The 25,902-nt window shown below is 38.2% G+C and overlaps 1 protein-coding gene across 7 annotated transcripts; it reads left to right on the forward strand.

The window, feature by feature from the left end:
• Positions 1-482: 482 nt before the first annotated feature.
• On the forward strand, positions 483-25,601 carry IL18R1 (interleukin 18 receptor 1). 7 transcript variants are annotated; one of them, XM_019283054.3, is made up of 14 exons: positions 483-4,730; positions 5,378-5,540; positions 7,674-7,825; positions 8,169-8,239; positions 9,270-9,510; positions 15,144-15,321; positions 16,220-16,373; positions 16,875-16,937; positions 19,124-19,280; positions 19,463-19,596; positions 20,451-20,612; positions 22,174-22,332; positions 23,961-24,124; positions 24,223-25,601. In XM_019283054.3, exons 4-14 carry the CDS (start codon positions 8,191-8,193, stop codon positions 24,289-24,291), a joined length of 1,530 nt encoding a protein of 509 aa, XP_019138599.1. In that variant the 5' UTR covers positions 483-4,730; positions 5,378-5,540; positions 7,674-7,825; positions 8,169-8,190; the 3' UTR covers positions 24,292-25,601. The 7 variants fall into 7 exon arrangements, with proteins under 7 accessions (XP_019138599.1, XP_010392563.1, XP_019138593.1 ...); XM_010394261.4 differs by having other exon boundaries at positions 23,961-25,601; XM_019283048.3 differs by having other exon boundaries at positions 7,677-7,825; positions 23,961-24,361.
• Positions 25,602-25,902: the final 301 nt, after the last annotated feature.

The following is a 25,902-nucleotide window of genomic DNA, read 5'->3' on the forward strand; positions in this document are numbered from 1 at the left end:
GGGTGAGTATGTGACCATAACAATGACTAAAAAATGTTGCAGTTGTCACAGTTTCTTTTGTTATTCCTTGGTGTTTAGTAAAGAAATATGAGATATACATTAAAATGGATGTCTTTCTACAGATGTTATCATATTTGTAATGTTAGAGAGAAAGCACAAAAAGTACTGTGGAATACTTTTACAGCATCTTTACAGTGTCAGCACCACTGAGGCCACATCAGGAGTCCTGTGTTCAGTTCTGAGCTCCTCAACAGGACATGGACATTCTGCAGTGAGTACAACAAAGGGCCTTGAGTTTGGTGAAGGAATTGGAACATCTTTTCTATGAAGAGAAGCAGAGAGAGCTGGGACTCTTTAGCCTGGTGAAGTCCCTCATCTGAAGGGAGGATACAAAGAAGGGGGAGTCAGGCTCTTTTCAGTGATGGCCATTGACAGGACAAGAGGCAATGGGTGAAAACTTAAAAAAGGGAGGTTCCCTCTGAACATCAGAAAGGGTTTTTTTTATGGTGAGGGTGGCCCAGTACTGGCACAGATTGCCCAGGGAAGTTGTGGAGTCTCCAGCCTTGGAGATACTAAAAAATCTCCAGGGTTAGATTCTGGCCAATCTTGGGCAGGGGGGTTGACGAGATAACTTCCAGAGGTGCCTTCAACTCTCAATCATTCTATGATATGCAACTTACACAGAACTTAGATTTTCAAAAACACTTTTTTGATTAAAATTGGCTATTTTTACACTAAGAAGTCTGCCTTCACAGAATAACAGAATGACAGTCTGCTCTGTGCAAAACAAAACAAAAACAAAACAAACAAACAAAAAAGTCTTCTTCCAACATAGAAATAAATAAACATAGAAATAATAACATAGGAATAAATATAGAAATCTTATAGAAGATTCAGTTTGGATGCTTTAAGCTTAAACTAAACAGCACCAAGGCAATTTTGTTGCTTAATTATATTGTCCACAAAGAGTTTTAATGTTCTTCAGTTTCTGCCCTGTGCTTCTCTGGTTTTGGCACCCCAAGGTGGAGAGCAGATTTGCTTTAACTTCTTTAATAGAGCAGAGTCATCCTGCCCTCTCCTGGGTGAATAGGGACCCAGAGATTCTGACCAGCTAGAAATCCTATAGGTTTGAGATTTTATGCTCCTACAGCTCACATGGTTGTGAAGCCCAAGAGACTGACCACTTAAAGGAAGTTTTTAGAAATTTTTGGAAGTTTTCGTAGCAAGCTATTACTTGTAGTATATGCAACATTAATTTCTTACTTTTCATTGGACAAAGCCTGTTTGAAAGATGATGTGTAAAATTGATAGTATATTCAATTGAATGTACAACTGTATGTTCCTGATTCTTTCAAGGGTTGGAAAACTACAGCTGTTGTTTTAGATACATATCATGCATGTCCAGCTGTGTTTTGGACGGTGGGAGGACACTGGATGCTGCATATCTTATATTGAGCAAGGTCTTTGACACAGTCTCTGTTAGATAGACAAATCCACAAAAGTGAGCAGAAAAACAGTGGGACTAAAGTCCCTGTGGGACCAACGCGTTGTGACCAGCGTACAAACCTCAGCTCACAGCAAATCACTAGAGACATCCCTCAGGGAGTGATACCAGTACCAGGACTGTTTAACATCCTTATTGATGACCTTGACAATGGGACAGACTGCACAACCAGTGGATTTTTAGACAGAAAATCAAACTGTGGGGGGATACTTGACCCACTGAAGCACAGGGCTGCTGTTTTGGACAGCAACAGGCTGAAGAAATGGACTGATGAGAAACTCACGAAGTTCAGTCCAAGGCATGTGCAAAGTGCTGCATCTGAGATGGAATAAACCCATTCAGCAACGCAGCCTGGAGGTCAACCTAACACAAAATAACTTTGTGGAAATAGACTGGATGTCCTGGTTGACACTAAAGTGGACATGATTCAGCAGTGTGTCCCTGTGACTAAGGCGACCAACTGCGCCCTGCACCTTACTAATGAGAATGTAGCTGTGGAAAGTGGTTATTCCCTAGAATGCAGCATTTGTGAAGTCATCTCTGGGGCACTATGTAAAGTTTTGGGCTCCCCAGTACAAGTGAGGTACTGACATATTGAAGTCCAGGGGAAGACCACCAAGAGCAAAGATCATACAGGGAGAGGACAAGAGGCCCTGTTTCCATCTACAAGAATCTAATGAAAAGACAGAGAGAATGGATGGAGCCAGACTCTTCTCAAAGGAGCACAGAGATAGGACAAAAAAGTAACTGGCAGTAATTAGAACATGAGAAATTTGTATTATGTATTAGGAAAAACAATTTCACCATCTGCATGGTCCAAAGCTGGAACATGTACCCAGAGAAGGTGTGGAATCCCCACCCTTGTAAGTGTTCGTGTCTCAGTTGTATGCACCCTGAAGAGGGGCTGGACCTGAGGACTCCCAGAGGTCCCTTCAAACCTGAATTACCCTGTGATGCTGTGATATGGAGGAAAGTTTGAAAGTGTCCAACTTTAGTATTTTAATATTTATGAGAAACATATGAGGCTCTAACAGACACATTTTCAGTTTGTAACCTGCTTTTTTGATATCAGGGGAAGATAATGCTGAAAAACTATTGAATATAATTTAACCTCTGCTAAGAATTAATATAACTTGTATATAGAGATAATAGGAGTAGTTTAAGAAGGACTACTGCCAGCTAACAGCAAACAGGTTTAAACCATGGTTACAGGAGTTGGATGTGTTGCAATTTCTGACGGAAATAGTTTCAGTTTTTCATTTAGCACCTTGGTATAGTTTATGTTGGATGGAAAGGAAGTGAAAAACTGTGAAGTAACAGGTCTTCCCTGATTGATCAGGTTGTCAGAGCTTCCTTCAACAATCTGTTTTCCAATATTAGTGCAAACTTTCATGTTCATCATGGCATTTTCAAAATTAAAATCTAAGCTGTAGCTATTTTTAGTCAAGTTACGTATCTATTACCAGACTAAAGTTTCTCTATTAAAATTGTATTAGTCAGAGAACTAAAAAGTGTGAAGTTTATTCTCCTTTCACATATATTCATGTATCACAGAGCTAGCTATGACAGTTGAAAGGACCAATTGAACACAGCTCTTTCTGCAATGCAGATTAAAGTTCAAAAAACTTGTGAGTGTTTCAAAAGAGTATGAAAGCACATGAGAGAAAATGAGAGAAAAGCTCATGGAAAATATTGCTGTAAAAGACTAAGTCAAAAAAAAGAAGTTTCAAAACTGTCACTATGAAGACTTACTCTGTGAAAGTAAAAAGCTGATGACATGTTACTTTATGATTTTGTTTGCTGCTAAATAGTTTCCAGACTGTCTTATAAAATCATTATCATCTTTATGTTATCTACTTTCTTTTTGGTTTTAAAATCAGGTACTAAGTCATAGAACCAAAAGCACTGTAAAATACCTTCTACACATTTTTAAAGTAGTTATAGTTAGTTGTATCCTTAGCTTACTTTCCTGAAATTGTGCTGATTTATGTTATCCAAAGGTCTGATGGTTGTTATATACATGTTGTTTCAATCTGTGATGAGGAAAAAAATTAGATGAGACAGTAAAACACTCCAGGGTTTCTTTGCTTCACCTCTGCAATGAAAATATGCAAGACAGCCAGCTCTGTGTAATCCCTCCCTCCTTTTTAGTGTAACCTGTTTATGTCTAACGTGATCCCTCTTGTTGCAATTGAAACCTTTTGCATTAGGAGTTGTCCTGGGTAAAAAACCCAAAAGATAGCTGTCACCAAGCAAATTTCTGAAGATGAAAAGGGTGATATGAAAATAAAAGAATTCCTGAGGGAATGACTTTTTCCCACTGTTACCAAACTAACTTTGTTTAGAAGTATAGTGAATTATTGAACAGTACTTAGCAGATAAACTGTCCATGTAATTAACAAAGGCAAGCATTCATTTACGCAGGAACAGGACTCAAACAGGAAATATGCCTGTCAGAAGCCCCTGGTGGAACCACAGTTCCAATGTATCAACGTTTGGCTAACAAGCCAACTCAACTAACGGCATGATGGCTTATTTAGAAGTGAATACATACACTCACTTTGCGGTAATGGAACTACAAAATGTTTCATGTCTTGAAAGTTTTCCTTATTCTCCCTATGAAGGGGATGGTAGCACAGAAAAAAATAGCACTCAAATGGGGACATTTCTCATAAAACCAATATAGAATCATGTCTTTTGCCTTGTCTATTTTCCTCCACACCATATTTTGTAATTTTTTTTTGTGGGATGTAATTTTTTTTCTTTTTTTCTGTGTGTGTGTCTTTTGAGGTCTTTGCAGAATATCAACCTTTCAGTTTTAGCTCTTTGCACGTCCTCATTCTCAAACCAGGCAGCGAACTGGGGAGGAAGCCGTAGCAGAGATCAAAGTTGGTATACTCAGCCCAATATACTCGTTCGTAGCACTCCGTCCTACCTCCACCACACTCCTTGGAAAAGTCCTACAATGGGCGCTCAGCAGAAAGGCGGAGGAGGAGGAGGCGTTTCAGCTAAAGACAACGGAAGACAATCACCTCCTTACGGCTTTTCTTCCCCTGGAAGGTTGTGAGAAGGAAGGCACACGCACACACCCACACCCCCCTCTCCGTCTCCTAGAAGTTGATCATCACTCGCTCTGCTGGCGGGGCGCGCCTCTGGGTTTCCGAGGGCTGGGTGGCAGCACAGCCCCCTCGCCAAGCCGGGCGAGCTGCCTTGCTGCCGCAGCCAGGTAGGGCAGGGGCGGCGCAGGGCAGGGGCGGGCAGCGCGCTGGGGGAGGCAAGGGCCGGGCGCGGGCAGCTCCTTCTCCCCTCCCTCGCAACCGAGCGCCTGCCCCGGTCAGGGCATCCCTGCGGGTGTGCCCCGCGCCGCCCTCGCTGGCCGGGGATCTCTCCGGGGCACCCTGCCCGTCCCCAGCCCTGCCCGTCCCCTGCCCGGTCTCTCTCCCACCCAGCCGCGCTTCCCTGTCCGCGGCACTGCCCGGCACTTCCCGGAACCACCTGGCTCGGACACCTCTCTCCGGGGTCCGTTATATAATTTTTCCTCATTATAGAGCTGCCATAAACAGGTTAGCCCTGAAAATGACTTATTTCAACACACAGTCCCTGTCGCCGTGTCTGGGCTGTCTGCAGCCCTTTCCCTCACACCTGGGTGGCTTTGGAGGAGGATGGGCTCCTTCAGCGCTGTTGTAGGTGGTAGGAGCAAAAGATTATGCCTGAAACATTTGTGTATCAGCTCTCAAATGTCTCATTTAGAAAAATTATTAATATTAAGGACTTGCCTTTACCTTTCCATTAATACCAGCAGAAATGATTTTCTCACATCTCCCTCTTCTGTTTTCCTTCCTGCAATCAGCAGTTCTCTTTTCCTTTTTTCAGAAGGTTTTTCAAACTGAAATATCTATGCATTCACCTGCTGAGAGAGACAACTCTCTGTTTCAGTGATGACTAAAACTCAGAAGAGTTGTAAGTTCAAGTTGCAGCTCTCTGGAGTTTGGAAGACTCCCTCTCCTTCCACTTTCCACCTGGCAAGACTTGCATAGTAAGTAAACAGCTTTGCTTGTCTTCTTTGAAATTAAGACAGATTTTCATTTTTACCAAGAAATTGCAATCCTGGCAGAATGGTGCTTGGATCTAATATGTCTAAGACAACTGTTTGTTAAACATTTTTGTTTTCTTCATGAATGCTGAGAAAATTATGGCTCTGTGTAGTAATATTTAGAAAATACTTAAATTCCACAGGAATTCCTTAAAGAGGAAAGATTAGTGCTTTCCTCCCTTGACCCGAAGATGATTGTTAGAGCAGTCTCATGTTCAGAAGAATCTGTTGTGTTTTTTTAAAAAAGGAAGTCACAACCCTTCAGGACCAAATTGAGTTTTCCAAAAGTGTTGATCAAAATGAGTTACTTATCCAAAACAGAGGATCAGTCACTTCTGTGTATCAGCCCCACTTCATTTCAAAATCTTCTGGTGATTCTAGAAAAGTGGGGAATAATTTTAAGGCTGCTTAAATATATACAATTTTCTAATTAATGAGATATTGGTAATGCACTTTACAGAATTTAAACTTTCAGTTTGTTTAAAGTTTTTGTTGGTTTCACAGTGGCACAAGCATTTTTAAGAACCATATTTTATTATTAAAATTCCATCAGTGGTTTTAAACAGGTATAAAATTTATAAAGCGTGCTTAAAGCTATTGTCACTTTGATCCTTATAGACAATTGGTAATTTAACCAATTTTCATTGAAACTGTCATTTCCCTCTATTGCCTCAGCATTCTGTCCTTTAATATTTCTGTACTCCTTTATTAGGCAGAGAATTTTTCCTTTTACTTTAAAATAACTCTCAATTTTTTCCGAAAATTAAAATTCTTATTCTGTTTCTCAAAGATTATCTTTGTATTAGCTGACTTTCACTAAAAGCATTTTTCTTTCTTTTCATCTTCCCCCCCCCCAGCTTTTCATTGAGGAGTACTCAAACTGTGTGGCTCAAATGTAAACACTTTTAGCCTACAGTGAACAATTTCAGACAAATTGATCAGGTTCAACAGCAATGAGAGAGTAAGATTAAGGTCCTGTGTCTTGCTTTTCATTAGCTGTGAATCTTAAACCTGGTCATTACTAAATAGCTTCCATTATACTGTGTGCATTCAAACGAACTTCCACTGTGTGCTGACGTGATATACCAAAAAAGAACTGGATTTAGAGTTAAAAATCTGGTGATAAATGGTTTTATCTTTATGTAGTGGATCATAGTCTTGTAGTCTCTAGCAGCTGTATTTCTTCTGAATGTGATAGGATAAAAAAGGAAAAAAAGATTAGAGAAATTAAAGAGAGAGGCCCCTCTTTCCTTATGAAGTATAGGAGTTTGAATCTCCATGCGTAACAAGGAACTGAAATTGTTTGTTCCAGTACTCAGCATCCAGTCTCTTTTAGCTTTCTAAATCTGGATTTGCCTACCAGGCTGTCTGAAAAAAGGGATGTGAAACACTTCCTCCATCTCCTTACAGTGCTTTATGGGATGATGACACACTTGTAAAGAACTGAGAAGAAAGATAGGAGAGGGAGAGCAGCTACTCAGTTTGGTGTCATTCTGGAATACTGTGGGAAATGCAGTACCCTCTTGCCTCCAGACTCTTCAGGTCACAGGAACTTTCTGACTGTAAATCTCAGGGCAGTCTCTTACAACATTAAGTTTGTGCTTTCTCAAATTGCAACAGATTTGCTTAATAAAAAAGACATGGATTGCTAATGACATTTCTTTTGGCAGATCTCTTAGATCTCTGAAGTACATCTTGTGTGCATGTGTCTCATTTGTCCATCCATGCTTGGGTAACACTGAGCAAGGTTGTCTGTTTTAGGTTCAGAGGCTGAACTGAGTTGTGTATCTAACCTGTCTGTTTTGTAAGCAAAACTGAGGCAGAGTCTCAGGAGTAGCTCTGTCTTTGGTTGTCAGTTAACCTGCTGTTCTGAGGAACCTCAGAAAGTGCTCCAAGCTGATCTTATTTAGTGGTGTTTTTCACTTGCCTTTGAAATCAGTTGACTACACATGAAGCAACTGAATATAGGCTGCTTCATGTCCTTCCCCCCAGTGGAAATGTTAGCACTCTTAGCTGGTGCTTATTGCCTCCACGCACCAAATTGTGAGAGAAATTACATGTCTCATTGTTTTCCAGCAGGCTCAAAGTTACCCATCAACATATCCAATCTGCAACATTGTGCTGTTCTCACTGAAGACAAGGGAAGTTTCCACTGGCTGTTTCCACAAGGTCCAGTCTTGCAAAGTCGTTCTCTTTGTGGAGAAAAAAAAGCACTGTCCTATCCTGTGGTAGGTATCTACTGGCTTGGGATTTGAGCGCTTTTGTAATACTGCAAAATGCATGCATTAAATAAGAAAATGGAAGAAGGAAATCCTGCAGTGCTTTCTGAATTTGAAGTGAAATTGCAAAGAAAAATCTAGATACATTACCTGATGTATGAAAATAGCTGTTATGATAAAAATATGTAACTTCCCATTTGGAAATCCCTCTTCAGCACCAGGCAATAGTTACAATGCTCACATGCTCCAAGGAATGTTTTACTGCACTTGTGATGAACTGTGAATCTGTTTTTTTTTTTCTTAGGTTTTCAGAACAAACAAGAGAAATTCAGTTTCTTTTCTTTTTTTTCAGAAGTGAGAAGTAACTCAAGAAAATGACTCTGATGATTTTTTTGGTAATGTTTGTCATGGAATCTGCCACTGGTAAGTAAAAGTCTTCAATTCAAAAACAGAACCTTCAAAATATGTGCCAGCATCTTGACAGTTGCTTGGAGTAGGACAAGTTTTGTGTTTTGCAGCCAAGAACAAAAACTTAAAGGTTTGGCAATTTCAGCCCAGCTCCAGGCTGGGGAAATTTGGTCCCAAACACCAAAATTATGAAATGAAAAAGCAAGGACGCTACCTGGAGAAACCTGATGATGTTGTATGTGACCATGACTGTGTGAAGAGACATAGCAAGCAAGAGAAAGAGTCTGCTTCTTTTTGTGCCATTCAGAAGTGTGGTCACAATAGGTGCTAAACAACAATAATCTCTGAGAACCTTAGGAGAAAGAGAGACTGAAGGCTGATTTTATTTTTGACTCTTAATGCTAGATCATGGTTCCTTTTCTGTACTTTTCATGACTTCTGTATGCAAAAGCAAATTTGAGAAATTTGTGCGGAAAGGCAGACTTAAAAACTAAATTTTACACACATAATCTCGTTCCAAGGCAACTTTCCAAAGATATCTGAAGTTTTTCAGAAATATATCTACATAATGATTCTGTTTTAATTAAGAAGATAAGGAAATACAAATGTTAATTTATAGGTTCTGTGCTTTTATCTCAGACATATTTGTCAAGTCAAACCATATGTGAAGAACTTCTCCTTTCTCTTTCCATTTGTGGGAGCTGCTTTATTGTAGAGTGAGGCCAGATTCTGCCCTTTCAGAATTTTATTCTGACTCTGTGGAACTCATGTGAAAGAATCATAGAGATAGGGAAATGTCTTTTTATTTTCAGCTGCCTTTTTCTTCTGGTATTGCTTTGGTAAGATAGAATAAAGGTGTGGAAAACTGAGGTTTTCAGAAAATATTGTAGGAATAAATAAATAAATGCTGCCAGACCACTTTGCTGAAAGAATTCTCTTTATAAGATACCAGCAGCACAGCAAATTACTTTAAAGTCAGGTTAATGTAATTTTCTGAAACAAGTACTTGGCTTCCTAACGTATCTTTTTTCCCCTTTCTCTGAAGAAAAGCTGTGCCCCCTTCGTGCCTCCATTGATGTTCTAGAAGGGGAATATTTTTTCCTTTGTTACCTTGAGTCAAGGCAAGAACATTTTCAGGAAGAAGCATACACAATAAACTGGTACAAAGAAAGTGCTGGAAAGCGGCAACTGGTAAAGGAAACACACAGAATTGTTTCACAAATGAATTTTCTGGAGTTTTGGCCAGCTGAACTCAGTGACTCTGGGAATTACTCTGTCATTCACAGGTGGGTACACATCAGAATGTATAAATGTCTTGCCTGTGTACATGTCTATGATGAAGATAATTTCTTTGTCTTGTTTTGTATAGATAGTGGCATCTATCTAAAAGGGGCTCAGGGAATTGCATTAACTGCAGTGTCATTTCACACTTCATTTCACAATAACTGTCAAGGTGAACTTTTAATATTTACAAATATCTATAAGGAGTTTCAGCCTTTTAAATGTTCTGTAAACCTTTTGATAAGGCAGGTAGCATTTTTTCTGGCTTGTGATTAATTACCTAAGCAAAATGAGTGTCAGGCAGCCCTTCTGTCCCCTGACAAGGAAAAGGAAACATTTGCTTGTCTTCTTCCCCAGACTTGTTCTTGCTTGCTGTGTTGAGCAGATCTCATGCTATGAGGCTTGCCAAATCATCTAACTGTATCGTAAAGATTAAACATAGCATAGCTAAACTCTGCTTTCTGTTCAAACCTTTCCCTGCATGAAGCCATTCAAAGAACAAATTAAATAATTGCATTTGATTTCTTACTGCTGTAGAACATTATGGGTTAAAAGGAGAAATAAGGATGGGCCTCCATTATTTGGTGCCAGTCTTCACTGGAACACCTTAAAAGACTAAGGGACTAAATCAAAAGTTTGTTGCACGGAGTTCTTATGACTAACTTGCACTAAACCCATAATTCAGCATTTACAGTTGAAGCAACAATTCATTTGAAGCAGATTACCTTGCATGTAATGATTTGTGCTGTTCTCCAAGTAATAATTTTAAGGTTCTAGCCAGGTTTGTAAAGGTTACGGGACGCGGATACTGAAAAATGCTCCCCACGTTTTTCCAGAAATATCGCAGGCTCAAGTTCGATACTTTACTGTTCGAAGCTAGACTTCAGTTGTTAACTTCCAAGTTAACTTGGAAGCTGCAATCTCCTTGTTTTATTTTTCCATGCATCATTACTATTATCTCCTTATTGATATTATTTTAAAAAGTAGTGAGTCATGGTATATGAAATGCAAAGTATTTTTAATTGAAGGGTAAATACTGAGAAAAATGTATTCATCTATTTCAAATTCAAGAGAATTTTCATTAAGGATGATGAATATGGTAGTTTGTCTAGTTTGTTGTGCAGTTTTGTTGTGTTGATCAGTTGTCTACATTGTCTCTTCACAAAAAGAGCTATTAAATATAAAACTCACTCTAATACCACCTAATCAGTGGCACAAAATGCAGACTGACTAATTTTGTCACGGGGAAAGATAGGTGGAGATCGTACCTGAATTGCCAGGCTACCAAAGGAGACTGCCACAAGGAGTCTAAAATACAGGACAGAAGAGAAGAGAGCTATGATAACCCCAGGCTTAATTCATGATCATTGTGGTTTTCTGATTATTTTACGGACTTGGAGTAATGACAGTAAATCCACAGTAAATCATAAGAATACTATCAAGTTATTATGAAAAAGTGTAAACCTCAAAACTGAAGGAAACAGCCTTACATATAGAAGAAGGAAGTGACAGGAAAAGAACTGAAGTAAAACTATTAAAATGAGGTTTGTTAAAATAAGTAATTGCTGGAAAACATGAAAATATCAGAATCCTTTATGAAATGTCTTGATTTAGTAATTTGCTTAAGAGAGAAACTGAGCAAAAAAGTCTTGATTACATCAGAGCATTTGTTTGAAATTGAGAGTTTTGATTTTCTGCTTTTTTGTCTTGTGTTCTAGGACTATGTTAGCTGCTACATTTTAAAAATCAGTTTTGAAAGAAAGTATTTTTGCTTTGAGGAAAAAATTTCTTACTCTGAAACTCCTTGCCTTGCCTCACCTCGCCCTTCCCCTTGCCCTTCCTCTTGCCCTTCCCTTCTTCTTTTCTTTTCATTAGGCCCATATGAATTCTCATTTTTCTGTTAGGATCAGAATGATGCCAGAAGCTTGCAATCCTCCTGTGAGAACTCTTCACAGGTCTCACTGCTGGAACAACAGGCATAATGGATTTTAATGGGATCTTTGGCTTACTTCATATGATGGATTTCACTATTGGCAGGCAAATTAAATGAGTTATATTTCAGCAAATACAGAAGATTATTGAAAATTTTTTTTTCTGCAGAGACAGAGGATTTTAGCAGTCTCTGTAGGGAAAGATTGTGGGCTATTGTGGACTACTGAACTGGTTTAATATTTAATAAGAATGACTGAGTGGAATTAGTTTAATTTCAGAGTATTTATAGGAGGTTAAAGGGGTTACTTTTGAAAGAAGGTATGCTAAATATATTTTTATTTATCTTCTAAATTTTCAACTATTAATTTGGGGATAGGTATTTGTAAGCTATATTGGAAATAATTTTTAGATTACTTATAACTGTTTAGGCAGTTTCAGGGAACAATGTGACAGCTACATATACTGCAGATTTTCAAGAAAAGAAGACAACATGACAGATTTTGCAAACTAATTAAACATAGGAATTTTTTTTCTGCTGTGTTACAACTGACAATATACAAGAAGTAAGAGGCGAAGGTGATCTAACAATGTTTTTATGGTGTTTTAACCACTTATTTTTTACTTACAGAGGAATCAGAAGGTTTACAGTTAACCTAGAAGTGTCCTGCTGAGACATATGTAGATAGCTGAAGTGTGCATATATGTGTGTTGATATGTTCACGTGTGTTAGTGCACTAGACTTAGGATGTTAATTCAGGAATCAATGGACATCACCTCTAAGCATGAATGCGCCCATCTTCAGCAACGTTCTTGCTGAAAAATTTCACATGTACTTGTAGTGAGTGTGGTAAGCAGAAAAAAACTGTGTCACAGGTCTTTGGAAAGATTTTTAATTTGTATGGGTGTTTTTTATAGCCTATATCCTGTGGTTGTCAAAGAGAAAAACAGAATACAAAAAAGCAGGTCATCAGGTCGCTCTGTTTTGGTGACCTTGAAACTGAGGGAACTTACACGTTCCTGAAAAAAACCCAAAACTACAGAGAACCATGATAAATACACGATAAATTTTAAAATCCTAATATTGTTCAATTTTTCAATATGATTAGAACAGTTGAAAGCTGTAGGAACATGCATTTGGAGTTAATACTGCAATTTGGAAAGCAGAGTGACAGTTTCTGCAGTAGATTGAAATATTGCGATAACACTGGCTTGCTGCAGTGAAATAGCTAAGGGATGACTTAGAATTGGTTATGTATCCAGTAAACTTGGTTTATATTCTCTAAGGGCTTTCACTTCCCTGTATCATCTTCTGAGCCAAGCTAGATTTTGTTGTTCCTTCTTGGTGGGTTTGTTGGGGGAAGATTGAAAGTCTGTTAAACCAGAAATGGTTTGTTCCTGACAAAATATCACTAAAGACTCTCAACAAGTAAAAACCAGGATAAAAATATAACAATTCAGACACTAGCAGTTTAAAAAATACACCTAAATGCCTTTTTTTTTATATATATTGAAAACCGTTCTATATGGCAGGCAACTAGAAATGATGCAAGACAAATTAATGTTTGTTTGCATAGGTATGGTTTTAATACCTTCCAGGGACATTCTCCTTGCCAGATTTTGGCTCATCAGGTAGAATATCTTGATCCACTTCGAGTGATTTCCCCAAACAGGATCACAGAAGAAACCCTCTGTGGAGTGACAGTGCTGAGGGGAACATGTGGCTTTACAGATCCTTTTCTTTCATCTGCTGAATTTAGAGAGTAAAATCATATGCATTTCGTGGCTAGATCTGTAAATTGCTTCTCTGACAGTATTCAGATTGGTAGAGTGATGCCTAAAGAAACACGCAGACTCAGTGGAATTAATTTGATATAATGTTTATGTCTACACCTAAACTTATCTTAGGTACCTTTACTGTCAGGGAGAGAGAGGCCTTTCTGGGCCACAGATTATCTTGTCCTAAACCAAACATAAAAAATAGGTCATATAAACTGCACTGTAACAGGCTGACTACTGACTGTGGTCCCACTGCTGACTGTGATTAGTAGCTCTGATTTAAATGTGTAAATATGATATTGAAGAATAGGTGAGAAGGACTCCACCCACTGTGAATACCCATGCAAGCTTATCTCTGATGGAAAAGTTTTGGTAAGGCTTTTCCTGTTTGTAACAGCATAGGTAGCTGATTTAGAAACCAAACCACGATGTTTTCGTTTAAAGAGTCAATTACGAGTAATAAACATCTCAAGTGAGTAAGGAGAACCTGTGTAGGTTGAAAAAGGGCTACAGTGCAAAGAGGGTGAGCAGAATACATAAATACATTTGTTTAGGGGGCTTAAAAAGCAGAAAAGAAACAACCCAAGACTTGGTCTAAATTCATCATAAAAATGATGTCCTAATAGCTCTTCTGAGTCCTGTACACTCAAAAGGCATGTCAAGAATGGTATTTAAGATGATGTACTCACCAGGGATGCTTCTCCATTCCAACTTCTTTGTCCTCTTGGCCTTTCTCATTGAAACAATTCTTGACCAGTTGCACTTCTGGAAGCAATTTTTTTTTCTTTTCTTGGAGGCAGAAAGATTCAAACATATTTATGAAGATATGACTGACATTGGAGGGAAGTGCTCTGTGATTGCTGCTTTTTCTTTGTCAGGCCCTGCTTGTTCAGAAAACAAATGAGAGCTTTATGCACTAATTGCAAAATCTCACCCATTAACTGTCAGAATCTCACCCACTAACTGACAGCAACATATGGCTTTCTCTTAAGCTCTAACTTTGCCAAATTTAAGTCAAAAGTCCTCCAGCTTCCTTTCCCTTGGTAGTCATGTATCTGGATATATCAGTGAAATAACAGCTATAATCTGATTCTCTCAAGGAATATATGGATAGAACTTAGTAGATATCTAAATGACAATCATCAGCTCCCAGATATTCAAAAGAGGTATTTTTTGAGCATATTTGTGTGATCTTTTCTAGACACTGCATGGGATGTGATGCCTCTGCTGCAGAAGTGGTAGTTCCTGACTCTTCCAGTCAGCCTGGGGTGCTCAGCTACTGTAGATCTCTGAGCAGTTCAGACTCAAAAGACAAAGAGATGCACCCTTTCCAAAATGCCTTGTTTTACAGACATGCTTGAATCCATAAATGATGCTGTGATTCATGAGACTTGTGGAGTTTAGAAATATTTCCAAAATATCAGTGACTATCTGCAGAGTATCAAACAATGATTAATGTTGCTTTATGAACCATATCAGAGTTGCCAGTCTTATCACTTATTTTACAAATATATTTTTCAGTTATGGCTTTTAACCTTAGCAACACTTAAGAAATTAAGCCTGCAGGATCTTTAGCTGATTCAAGGTCCAAGATTCTTTGATGCTCTCATGTAACTGTTCATGATGTCACAGACAGTTGCATCCTTGTTCAGGTCAATGTAGCATATATTGTCATGTTCAATAGATATAATTGTATTGTCAAATGTTTTGCGGTAGTGCATTTAGTTTAGGTAACCTGTTTGGTTAAAGGAAATAACACTTATTTGGGAGTGGGAAAGTATAAAGGGGAATAAAAATAATTAGGTCACTGTAGATGTACTTTTTACCTACCAGATGTATTTGAGAATTTATTTGTGTTTTGTAACTCACTAAGCTGCATAATTTTTAAAAGCTCCTAAAACTGATTTTGCTTTATCTTTTTTTTTCTTAGCAATGGAAAACAAAATTTAACAATTCAAAAATGGACCTTGAATGTACTTGAAAGAAATAAAAGTAGCTGTTTCAACAAAAATCATTTGACTACAGAAATTAAAAGTGCTGGAACTGGTCATTCACTGAAATGCAGTGATTTGTCCATCTATGAAAATGAGAGCATAACATGGTACAAGGTAATTACTGAAACAGTGTCACTCAAATCATTGCCTATAGAAACAAAACATCTAATTACAGGAAATATTAATTGCAAACAAATTTTTAGAAGCATCTACAAACGTTGTAAAGCTTTAATTTCTCATGGGATTAGGGCAAAAAACTTTAGACAGGTACGCAAAACAAAGTTTTTGTCTGCCCTCAGATTTGTTAAAAAAATACATCTGTTTCAGAAGTTGTTAAACTCGTAGTTTGGAATGTGCATGTCTGTTTGCTGATTTAGGCAGCAGCTGGTTTAGCCAGCTGCCACTTTGCTGATACAGATATTGTACTGATGCTAAATGAGGTGCCAAGATTTTTATTTTACAGTTGGCATGTACTTGTAAAGTAATTACAAACTTTTCAATTTTTCTGTTTCTGAACACTTTTTACATGTGTAACAGATCCAGTTCTGTTCATTATTTGGCAAGTCATCACTTTGAGAAGTGCTCCTTATTCCTCTCAGGTCTCCTGGTTGGAGTAACAGACCCTGTTCACTCCAAGATCTATCAGTTTCTGGAAGAGATTTTGACTGATTTAGTAAAGGCATCTGGAGTAACCTGGCAAGAATGAACTACAGCCCTGTTTTCTTGTGTTTCAGGGCCTGGGATGATGGGACCATTGATGGATAGGGCCATAGGTAGTTATATTTTCCTCAGTTGCAATGTTCTCAACTTCTAATGGGTTAAATGTTCAGATGTGGCATTTAAGTGACCATGAGTGAAAATTGGGTGCACACCTCTTTTGGGTCAGACACTTGTCATTGAGACAGTGAAAAGATGATGGTGATACTTGTGTCAAAAAAACCTCATCATTTCTTCAATGTTTTGAATGCATGTTTGCTACAGAATAGTATTTTCTGGTTTTATTTTATTGCAGGACTGCAAGAACTATGAACATGAAACAGAGAGGGAACTAAATTTTAGAACCCTAACAGTACAGCACTCTGGGATATATACCTGTAAAATTTTAATCAGTCATGAAGGAAGGATATACCACAGCACAAATACAATTAAACTTGTAGTAGAAGAAGGTAAGAAAGCTTTCTAAAATTTTGAAGCATACTTTTTGGTTCATTTTACTATGGAGATTTTTCATTGCACTTCTCATTTGATAAATATATACCAAGGGGAACAAGTCTGGTAATCTGAACTACTTCAGAATAATTTGAGAAGTAAAAAAGCAGAAGTTAAGATGAAATATAACCAATTTTGGAAGATATATTTAGTATGTTTTCCCTGCAGTTTTATTTTTTTTTTCAAAATAGCTGCTCTAAGTAAGTTATTTAAACTTACTGAGAATTTTGCACAAGAGCCTTTCCAACCATTGCAAATTGTACTCTGTATTTATATGTATGTGAAAAAATTTAACAAGGCATACTGGGTTTTAAACTACTCAGTAATGCCAGAATCCAGATATTCTGTGAATTAAATTGAATGTTTGTGATTAATTTTAGATATAGAGCACGTATGTAACTTCTACTATGGAAGAATGTAAGTAAGGTATTACTTCAATAGCCGTACTTCTGTTTTAGATGCAGCAGAGGCTGTAACTTTGGAGATAGTTGGACATCATGAAGAAATTGAAACAGAAATAGGTATGAAATAACACAAAAATGTTTGTGTAGCTACTCTACCTACAGGCTTTTGTTCTGATTTCTTTATGGTTGATGGTCTGGGTAAGTATAACCAAACTAAGAATTGTCTGTGCATCATCCTGTATCTGATCTAACCTCACATCTGGTAATGTTTTGCCTAGTGTATTACATGATTGATATACAAGTACCCTAAATGTACTCTTTCAGAGAGGCAGAAGCTGAGGTTACTGCTACAACCTGCAGGAGAAAGTGGTGGTGGTGGTAAAACATCTCTCCATGGCTTTCTTTTGTAGATAGCAAAACCCATGAAGCAATGTATAAAAGATGTATGGTTCACTCAGTGAACAGCAGTAATGAGTAATCACCTGATACCTGATGCGGTCGAAAATGTTATTCTCAGGGAAGTGAGAAGTGTGAGGTATGACGGTCCTGGCAATGTGTGCATGAAGATCTGTATTGTCAAGAGACCTTATCTGTGCTTCTAGCTGGAAGTAGGTTAGATAAAATGATCTGCAGGCTTCACACAGTCTTGGGCAGGATCCAGGAGTTTGCGATTGAGGCTATAAATAATTTTTAAAAACAGAAATTTACCTGTCTTTTTCCTCTCCTGTTCCTGAGGCTTCTCTCTTCTGGGTAGCTAATCCTTCCTTTCCAAAGCTTGTCTCCTCTGTGGCTCATACCCATATCTCATTTGCTCATCTAGGACCTCAGATATTAATTTTGCTGCCTTCCTGCCAATACTGCTTGCTAAGTCCTTTTCCCAATGGTAGTATCCCAATCCTATGGTTCCTCATGCCTTCCAAACTCCCAGTACACCCTTCCTGCACATTTCTGTCTCGTTACTGTGCTTGTCCCAACCCTTAGAAGTTAGAAGGGTCTGGCATCATATACATATGAACTACCTGTCTTCCATCCCTTTTCTGCCTTGATAAGATCATTTGATAAGGTCATTGAACTCCCTGCTGAGTGATGAGACAGATGGCATGGTAGAGAGGGAAGGGAATTTAGGATGAGCCAGGTCCGTGACCTTTAACATCTCTCATTGTTTAAAATGGCGTTCTATAATATTTGCCTCCAAATAGGTCTTGTATATGCTGAAAATGCTAGAGTTGCAAGGTCAATGATACTGGAAGGTTAGGTCTGTGCAACTGTAATTTGGATTTCTAAGGCCTGAATCTGTGATGGCCAGATTTTCAGCTGGATCTTGCTTTGAAGGTTCTAGAAGTCTCTGACAAATCTTGAGAAGTCAGTTTTATGTGCTCTTAGAGAATTGCTGTGCAGACCTTGCTTACTGGAAAGTATTTGTGCATGATGCCCTGAACAAAGACTAACATGCACTTTTCCTGGCTTAATAAAGGGCATTCTGGGTGTATTCCCTGGAAATGATGCTGGAATAGCCTAGATGGTTGCAGCTAAATCCAGGTCAGGCTTCCCATGGCAGAGTTTAAAAAATCTCACACTCCAGAGCTGCAGTCTTCTGCCCTTATTTTTTCCAAGTGTCCAGTTGTCCTTTTAGTTTTGCAATTTCTTAAAACTATCAAAACCTTATGGGGTTGTTCCTGTCAGTTACAGTTAGTGCTTTGAAATGGGACAAGTAGCTGACTGAGTAAGTGACTTGTTCATGTATTCAGGAATTTTCAGTTGTGATACTGAGACGATAATTTTCTCTGTGCATGTTCAGCCTGGGCTTTGGTTTTATTCGGTAATCATATATAGTTTACCTGTTACAATGAATTAATTGTTGTAATTCCCCTTACCAGTTACTTACTTTTACCTGGCCCTGGAGCACTGGTGACAGGTTGTCCTCTTATCTTCTCAGCCTGCGGAGCACTGTCTAGTTTATAGAATCATAGAATATCTGAAGTAGAAGGAACCCATAAGCATCATCAAGTCAAATTCCCTTTAGTTCTCTAAAGCCTGAAATTCTCAGGCCTATTTAAACTCACCTGGCTGTGATGATTTGTCTGAAAGAAAGCAATGCATGACTGTCACTTTGCAACAGTGCATGATTGCTGAAGACACCACCAGTGCAGGTGTAACACCTGTAAAACATTGAGAAGGGGCTATGAAATCCTGAAAGGTGCACAGCTCATAGGATATGTTGCCTGGAAAGCTGACATTTTCTTGCACTGTGTACATGAATACTGCTTCTCACTAGATCTTCTCATGTTACGCTTTTTTTGTAGGTAAAGAAGAGATACTCAATTGCACAGGTTTCCTGGGTTATTATATGCAAGAAGATGCCAGCCTCTACTGGTTAATTAACCAAACGTTTCCAGAACAATGCACAGGTATCCCTGAGAATGAACCTTCAGTATGTGAAGAAGAGTTCAAAAAATTACAGTAGGTTTCCTGAAAATCCTGCATTTAGTATGTGATAATGTCCTACACTTTGTGGAACTGCAAATTCAGTAAAACCACAGTCTGAGGGTTTTCTTTAGAACCTTTCCCCTCAAAATCTGCCTCTCAGGTGGTTGTAGGTTTCTGTACAGATAGGGTTGCTAACACCATTCCTTATGTTGCAGGTTGGGAAACAAGTTCTATGTCACGAGGCTACTACGGATTAAAAAAGTAAGAGATGAGGACATGCATCAAAATTTCACCTGCATGTTGCAAGCTGATGAAAGCACACAGATAAAAATAGTAAAATTGAAGAAAGGTATGGCCTAATCTAGAAAGAATTTATTAATTTTTATTAAGTAATTTTATTAATTATTAATCATGCCAGCCTTCTCAATCCTGAGGGCAGGGTACTCATTTCAAAACACCACTCCTAATATGTCTGTCCGCTTATGAAGGCCCTCATCCATCTGGTGCTGGACATAACAACCCCTGGGTGATTCCTCCTGCTCTCAGACAGGGGCAGAAGTAATCCAAAGCAAAAGAAATGCTGACTACAATGAGCATGTCTTGACAGTGCCTTCATAAAAAAATTCACAAAGATTGAAGTGTTAAAAATCTGCATTTGGAACTAAAAACCCAAAGATAAAATAATAATAATAATAATAATAATAGTAAAGAAAAAGAAAAGCCTGAAAGAGACTGGAGAAAAAAAATACAAAAATATCTCAGCCAAACAGATTAAAGGGAACATTAAGGACTTATGGATGGGACTGAGAGAGGGGTGAAAGGTAGATAATAACAGGAAATAATAAAGAACCTTAAGGAAACTCATCACAAAAGTGAGTGACCATCAGTTTGGGATGCTGCACATCTATGAGGATCTGTAGTGTCAGTCTTGATCTCACATAGCCTGCACACACATAAATGAACTGTATGTGATTGTGTGCAGGATTGTTTCTCCAGTTTTTAGAGTAATCCATGTTGTGTAGTTCCTCTTCATCTCAGGACTAGTGGCATGTGTATGTGCTTGAAGCATTAGCAGGAAAGGATTCCCATCAACATTGTGTTTTTTTTGAGATGATTTTTAGGTGTCATCAGTATTGGATACAGTAATCTTGTCATATAATACTCTTTGTTAAGGCTATAATTTGCTGCTTTTCTGTTTTACAGGGAAGACCCAAGACCTACCTGTGCACATATTTACCACTGGAATGGTCCTTGCGCTGCTATTTCCGTTTGTTGTTGTAGCTGTGGTGTTTGTGTTTGTGATGTTTAGGGTCGACTTTGTTCTATTTTACAGAGATACATGCAGAAGAGATGATACTGCTGGAGGTATGATTTTGCTAATGCTGACATTGAAATAAGTGTATTGATTAAAAAATAATTTCTGGTAGGTTCTATGAAAAAACCATCTTTGACGAAGATAATTTTTTTATCTTAAATTCAGGAGCAGTGTGAGAAGAAACAAAGAATATATAAAAGAGAACTTGATGGTCAGGTGCTAAAGTGTGTTGTTATATACATGTGGCAATGACAGCAGATAAACAGAGTGAAGAAGCTTCCTATGGAACACGCAGTGGAGAGGATGTCAGCTGTTCAGATGAGCTCTGTTCTGACATGTTCTTCATCACAAAAGTTGATAGGGGTGGAGAAATTTGCAGTTGTCTATTTGTGATGAGGATGAACACTCTGGAGCTGTCAGATGGATAGACTGACACAATTTTTTTTCACCTCACTGATGCCCTTCAGTAAGGTGAAGGTTAAAATGTTCCCTTGACTGTAGAGGCCATTGCATGTTTATAGGTTTGTCACTACATGCACTTAAGGAGAGCTGGAGTGCACACTACCAGTATCTCAACAGGCACCAGCTCTGTGACCTTCACAGCAAGCAAGCCTGACAATTACTCAATTTTAGGAATTATTTTTCTGAAAATTGCAGTGACAAAACTTGCTGTATATATGGGTCTGATTTTCTTGGCCTTTCTTTGTCTCTAAATCAGCTTGAATATAACTTGAATAAACAGCAGTGGTTGGAGATTTTTCAGTAATGGTTGGATGTCATTTATGCCTGCCAGTGTTATTTGTCTAGTTGTTGATGTCAGCTATCACAGTGTACACTGAGTTACAGGGACAATCTCTGAGATCCTGGACTAGGCCACCCTGGAGGAGCTGCCTGTTGAATACTAGGCAATGGATTGCCTATTCCTAGAGCTCTTGAAGGTGTAGGGTTTCATGGACTTGACTTTGTGTTCTCTCTTATGTGGTAAAGTATTCAGAAAGGGAAACAAAGGAGTGCAGTTTAAGAAGAAAAGCCACGTGTGCTGGTGTATCAATCCTGATAGTGGCTCTGGGGCAGTGCGGTGGACCCGGCCTCTGGATTGGTCTTTGATTTCCCAAACCATGACCAGACAAGGCATACTCTCGTAACAAAAAAAATTAACTGTTTTTCTCTCTTTTGCCAGTACCCATTCTACTTGATACTCTTAGACAAAGTGTAAAATAAATGTGGAAATCTGCGATACCACATAAATAGCAATTTTATCAGGTTACAGACACATTTTTTGCTTCCCTTCATATCTTGAGCTTCACAGGTGTGACATTAATTGGTTAAATTAATCTGATTTTATTTAAAAAGCACTTTAATGTAGAAAGGTAATGTTCTCAAGTATTTGCCAAATGCAATCAGAATCTTTATATCAAAATTAAATTTCTTCAGGACATTTTTTGAATCCGATGAAGAGTGTTTGAAGACTTTTCAGAGTCTTCAGAAGAAAGAGCAGGAGTTTCTAGATGCTTTGCTACTGAGACACTAAGTTTGAAAACCAGAATAATGAATCAGATACTGGATTTCTAATGGTTGATAACAAGACAACAGTTGGTGATTTCTTTTCAGATGGAAAAGAATATGATGCATTTGTGTCTTACCTGAAAGACTGTGCTTCTCCCATTGAAGAAGAGAGAGAATTTGCTTTGAAGATATTGCCCATGATATTAGAAGAAAACTTTGGGTACAAGTTATGTATATTTGAGAGGGATGTATTCCCTGGAGGAGGTGAGTGTATTGAATATTCTTGTCATTGAATAGGCTCATCAAGTTCACAAAAAGGTAAAGTCTATAATTAGAAGGAATTCTGCCATGTGCTGTGCATTGAAAGGATACAGTTTTCATTTAATCTGGACTATGTGCATGCAAAGTTTGCTTGCAAACATTTTACATGTTTTATAGTTACATTTATTAATTAATATACACTTACACACATATGCACACATATATCACTAATTACAAAGACCCAAGATGAAAGGATGAAAGAGCAAACATCGAGAAGGTTAAGGTGAGGACACAGAAGGTGTCAGATATTTCACAGTAATAGTGCTTTTGCTCTGCTTTTGCCGAGGGCCAGTTAATGTACTCACATTTATAGCACAGAGCAGCTGGTGTTTCTGGTACTAATTATTCTTAGGTAACTTGTATGTTTGCTGTATCTTCAGTGTGGTGGTTGAAACCATATTCTGAATGAAATGGGTGCCATAACAAAATAGAAATAAGAAATGGAATTTTGTTTGGCCTATGGATGTATCTGACATCTGCTTTTTGCAAGTGTTTGGATAAAAGGTATTACAAGTTTCCACTTAGTCCAAAGATCTAGTTGAGGAATAGAATTTCATTGTTCAAACCACAGAACAATAAGATCAGTCACCATCCTTCATTAAACAGGATCTTGTCTCCTTATATCCATTCCTGACAAATTTTTCTAACCTGAGAGGTGCCACAGCTCTTGCAAGCCTTTTTTTTTTTAACCTATTCTCTTTCTTTAAGTATTAAAAAAGTGTTTACTGACATCTTTCAATAGTTTTAGCTTATTTCCTTTTCTCTGGCCTGATCCATTGTGAACATGGAAAATAGAATATTTCCTTCTTTTTACACGATCCTTTGGTGTTGTAATACCCTTGTCAGCCTCTTTTTACCCTCAGTTTTCTCTTCATTAGGTTAGTTCTGCAGTTTGCTTTGCCTTTCTCTACAAGTCATGTTGTCCAGATCTCTGATTTATGCAGACTTTGTCCCATGGTGCTAAAACAAGCACTGGAAGCTGTGCATGAAAATTCAATTTGATGTTTAAAGGGTATCACCATTCACTTTCATTCACCACTTTTCATGCCAAAAGTCATCAATGTGAAACACAGTTGGAACTCCTTCTGCCATCACATGCTGGTCTTCTTCACCTTGGATTACTGGAAATAGATTTGGATGTTTGATGTCATAAAGGAAGGTGCAACCTGAGGGTTACAGAATACTTGGTGAGAGGTTGCTGTTTGTGCCTTTCTGTGGAATCACTCCAATGGTATCTATTAGGAAAGAGCAAAGAGATGTCTGGTTGGGGGGGAAGTTAGATTTTGCTGTCACCTTCTATCCATGTGACTACTGCCAGACAGCTGTCTAGGGTAGATGAGATTATTAAGTAGGTTTATATCTGCTCTAGAGAATAAGCTTTGACCAATACTGAGTTAATTTTCAGAGACCCTTAATCTTTTATACACATTAATCTCTTCATAAGGGCAAGATGCTTAAATGTCACTTCATAAGAGGGACATTTCTGGTACATATGTGAATTTAAAAGATAAGTCGATTCACTGCCTATCTTTTCAATTGAATTTAACAATAAATTTATCTTTAATTTGCAGCGTTTGTTGATGATATCAATTCATTCATTGATAAAAGCAGAAGATTAATCATTATACTGAGCCAGAACTATGTTTCTGACAGAGCCATATATGAACTTGAGAGTGGACTGCATAAAGCCCTAGTTGAAAGAAAAACTAAGATCATATTAATTGAATATATGCCTGTAAGTGACTACAATTTCTTGCCAGAATCACTGTCACTTTTACCATCAAAGAGGGTGGTGAAGTGGAAAAAAGATAAATCTCTTCCTGTGAATTCCAGATTTTGGAAAAACCTTCGGTACCTCATGCCGGCAAAGCCTATCAAGATAAAGACCAAAGGGCACTGTAATAATCTTGGCTTAGGCTCAGAAGCTGCTCAACCACAGACTGAGGGCTGTGACTTTAACACAGTTGTATAACAATTCTGGAGACAGAAGATGTAGCAGAAAACTGTATGTTTTGCTAACTAATAGAACCAAATAAACTAATGTTTTGGGAAATAGTGTTGATTAAGAGGCCAGCTCTGAGATCTGAGAAGAACACAGAAGTTGCTGCAGTGGCCAGGATGATGTTAACCCCAATCATTAAATCTTATTCCAGAGAAGGTTTCCTCAGCAATCTACATAAGGAGCAGAAGTTTCATTCTGCTTAGGACTTACCATGTGGCATGAAGCACAATGAAAAATATTTTTATTTCACAGTTTTCAGTAATGTAGAATGCTACTTGTTTTACTTGCATATACTTTTTGAGGTTCTTCAACAAATAAACCAGTACTTACAATCTCCTATTGTTAGTTAGATGCTCTTTGTTTTGTATTTTGATGTTTTCTAAGGATTCTAAATGTAAGTAGGCCCAAATAGCTCCCATGTTAAAGAGCTTGGCATGCAGGCTTTGGACAATATCAAGCAGAAAAAAACCCGAACGAACAGAGAAAAGGGAGGTTAGAAAGAGTAGGGCAGTTTTGGATGGTTTAATGCCCTCTATGAGAATCAGCCACTTTAAATTGAAATTGAATTTGCCGTGGATGCCCCCTCACCTCAGCTTGGAGAGACAATGTGACTGCCTATACGTGCTACGCCTCATGAAGCTGTACCCTAAAGCCTGTGACACCATACAGAATTTGGCTGCCCTGAGATTTTACAGAATAACAGAGGATTATACCTAAGGAAGGTTGAAAGCTAAATGGTATTAACTCCAAAGTTCTTTGAATGCCAGCAAAGCAGACACACTTTGAATGATTCAACATCTGTAAAAGGAGAAGTATTTTTGCACAGAAGGGTATCATGACACCATCACTTAATCTCTGTAGGTGATCCTCGCTGCCTGTGATGCAGTGGAAGAGGGAGACAAGGGAAATTAAGGATATGCATACTCATACTAATGCCAGATGTTGTTCTTATTGCTCTTATACCCTGAATTACTGACATTTATCAGGGCTTGGAAATGCCTGCTTTCTCCTTGCCAGTCCGTAGAGAAAAGGAACTGCTAATATTACTTTTTTAGACTGTAGTTGTGATGATTTGCCTGATCATGTGTATGTCAATGTATAAGTGAAGTCACATGATAGTTTGTTTGAGGTAATGGGTCATTTCAATGATTTTTATTGTGGGTTTTGTTCACTTTTGCACTTAATAAAACTTTTAATTTCCCCTTCTCCACATCTGTGGCTTCCATTTTTGCTGCAGTTAGACAGAAGTAATATTGTGAATGTGTGTTTTAAGGTCACTTATAGAATCACGGACATATGTCTTGGCAAAAGCTGATTTAGTATAAAAGTGAAAGGCTGAAAAAGTTCATTGGCAAGGTCCACTCTACTACTTACTAGATGGCTAAAGCAAACAGACAAAAATCAGACTAAAACCTAAAATCAATCAATCTAACCCCAAAGTCAACCCAAAAATTATCTGTGGGAGTGGGGGGAACAAAAGAGTTAGGGTAGGAAAAGGTAAAAAGGAATAA

This window comes from Corvus cornix, chromosome 1 (genome assembly GCF_000738735.6).
Source record: "Corvus cornix cornix isolate S_Up_H32 chromosome 1, ASM73873v5, whole genome shotgun sequence".
NCBI classification, from domain to species: Eukaryota; Metazoa; Chordata; class Aves; order Passeriformes; family Corvidae; genus Corvus; species Corvus cornix.

Bases quoted from the DNA above. Each gene is read 5' to 3' on its own strand.
- IL18R1 (XM_010394261.4), top strand. From the start codon at position 8,191: ATGACTCTGATGATTTTTTTGGTAATGTTTGTCATGGAATCTGCCACT. The intron at 15,322-16,219 runs GTAATTACTGAA...ATTTTATTGCAG, and splicing joins AGAGCATAACATGGTACAAG to GACTGCAAGAACTATGAACA. The intron at 19,281-19,462 runs GTAGGTTTCCTG...CTTATGTTGCAG, and splicing joins GAAGAGTTCAAAAAATTACA to GTTGGGAAACAAGTTCTATG.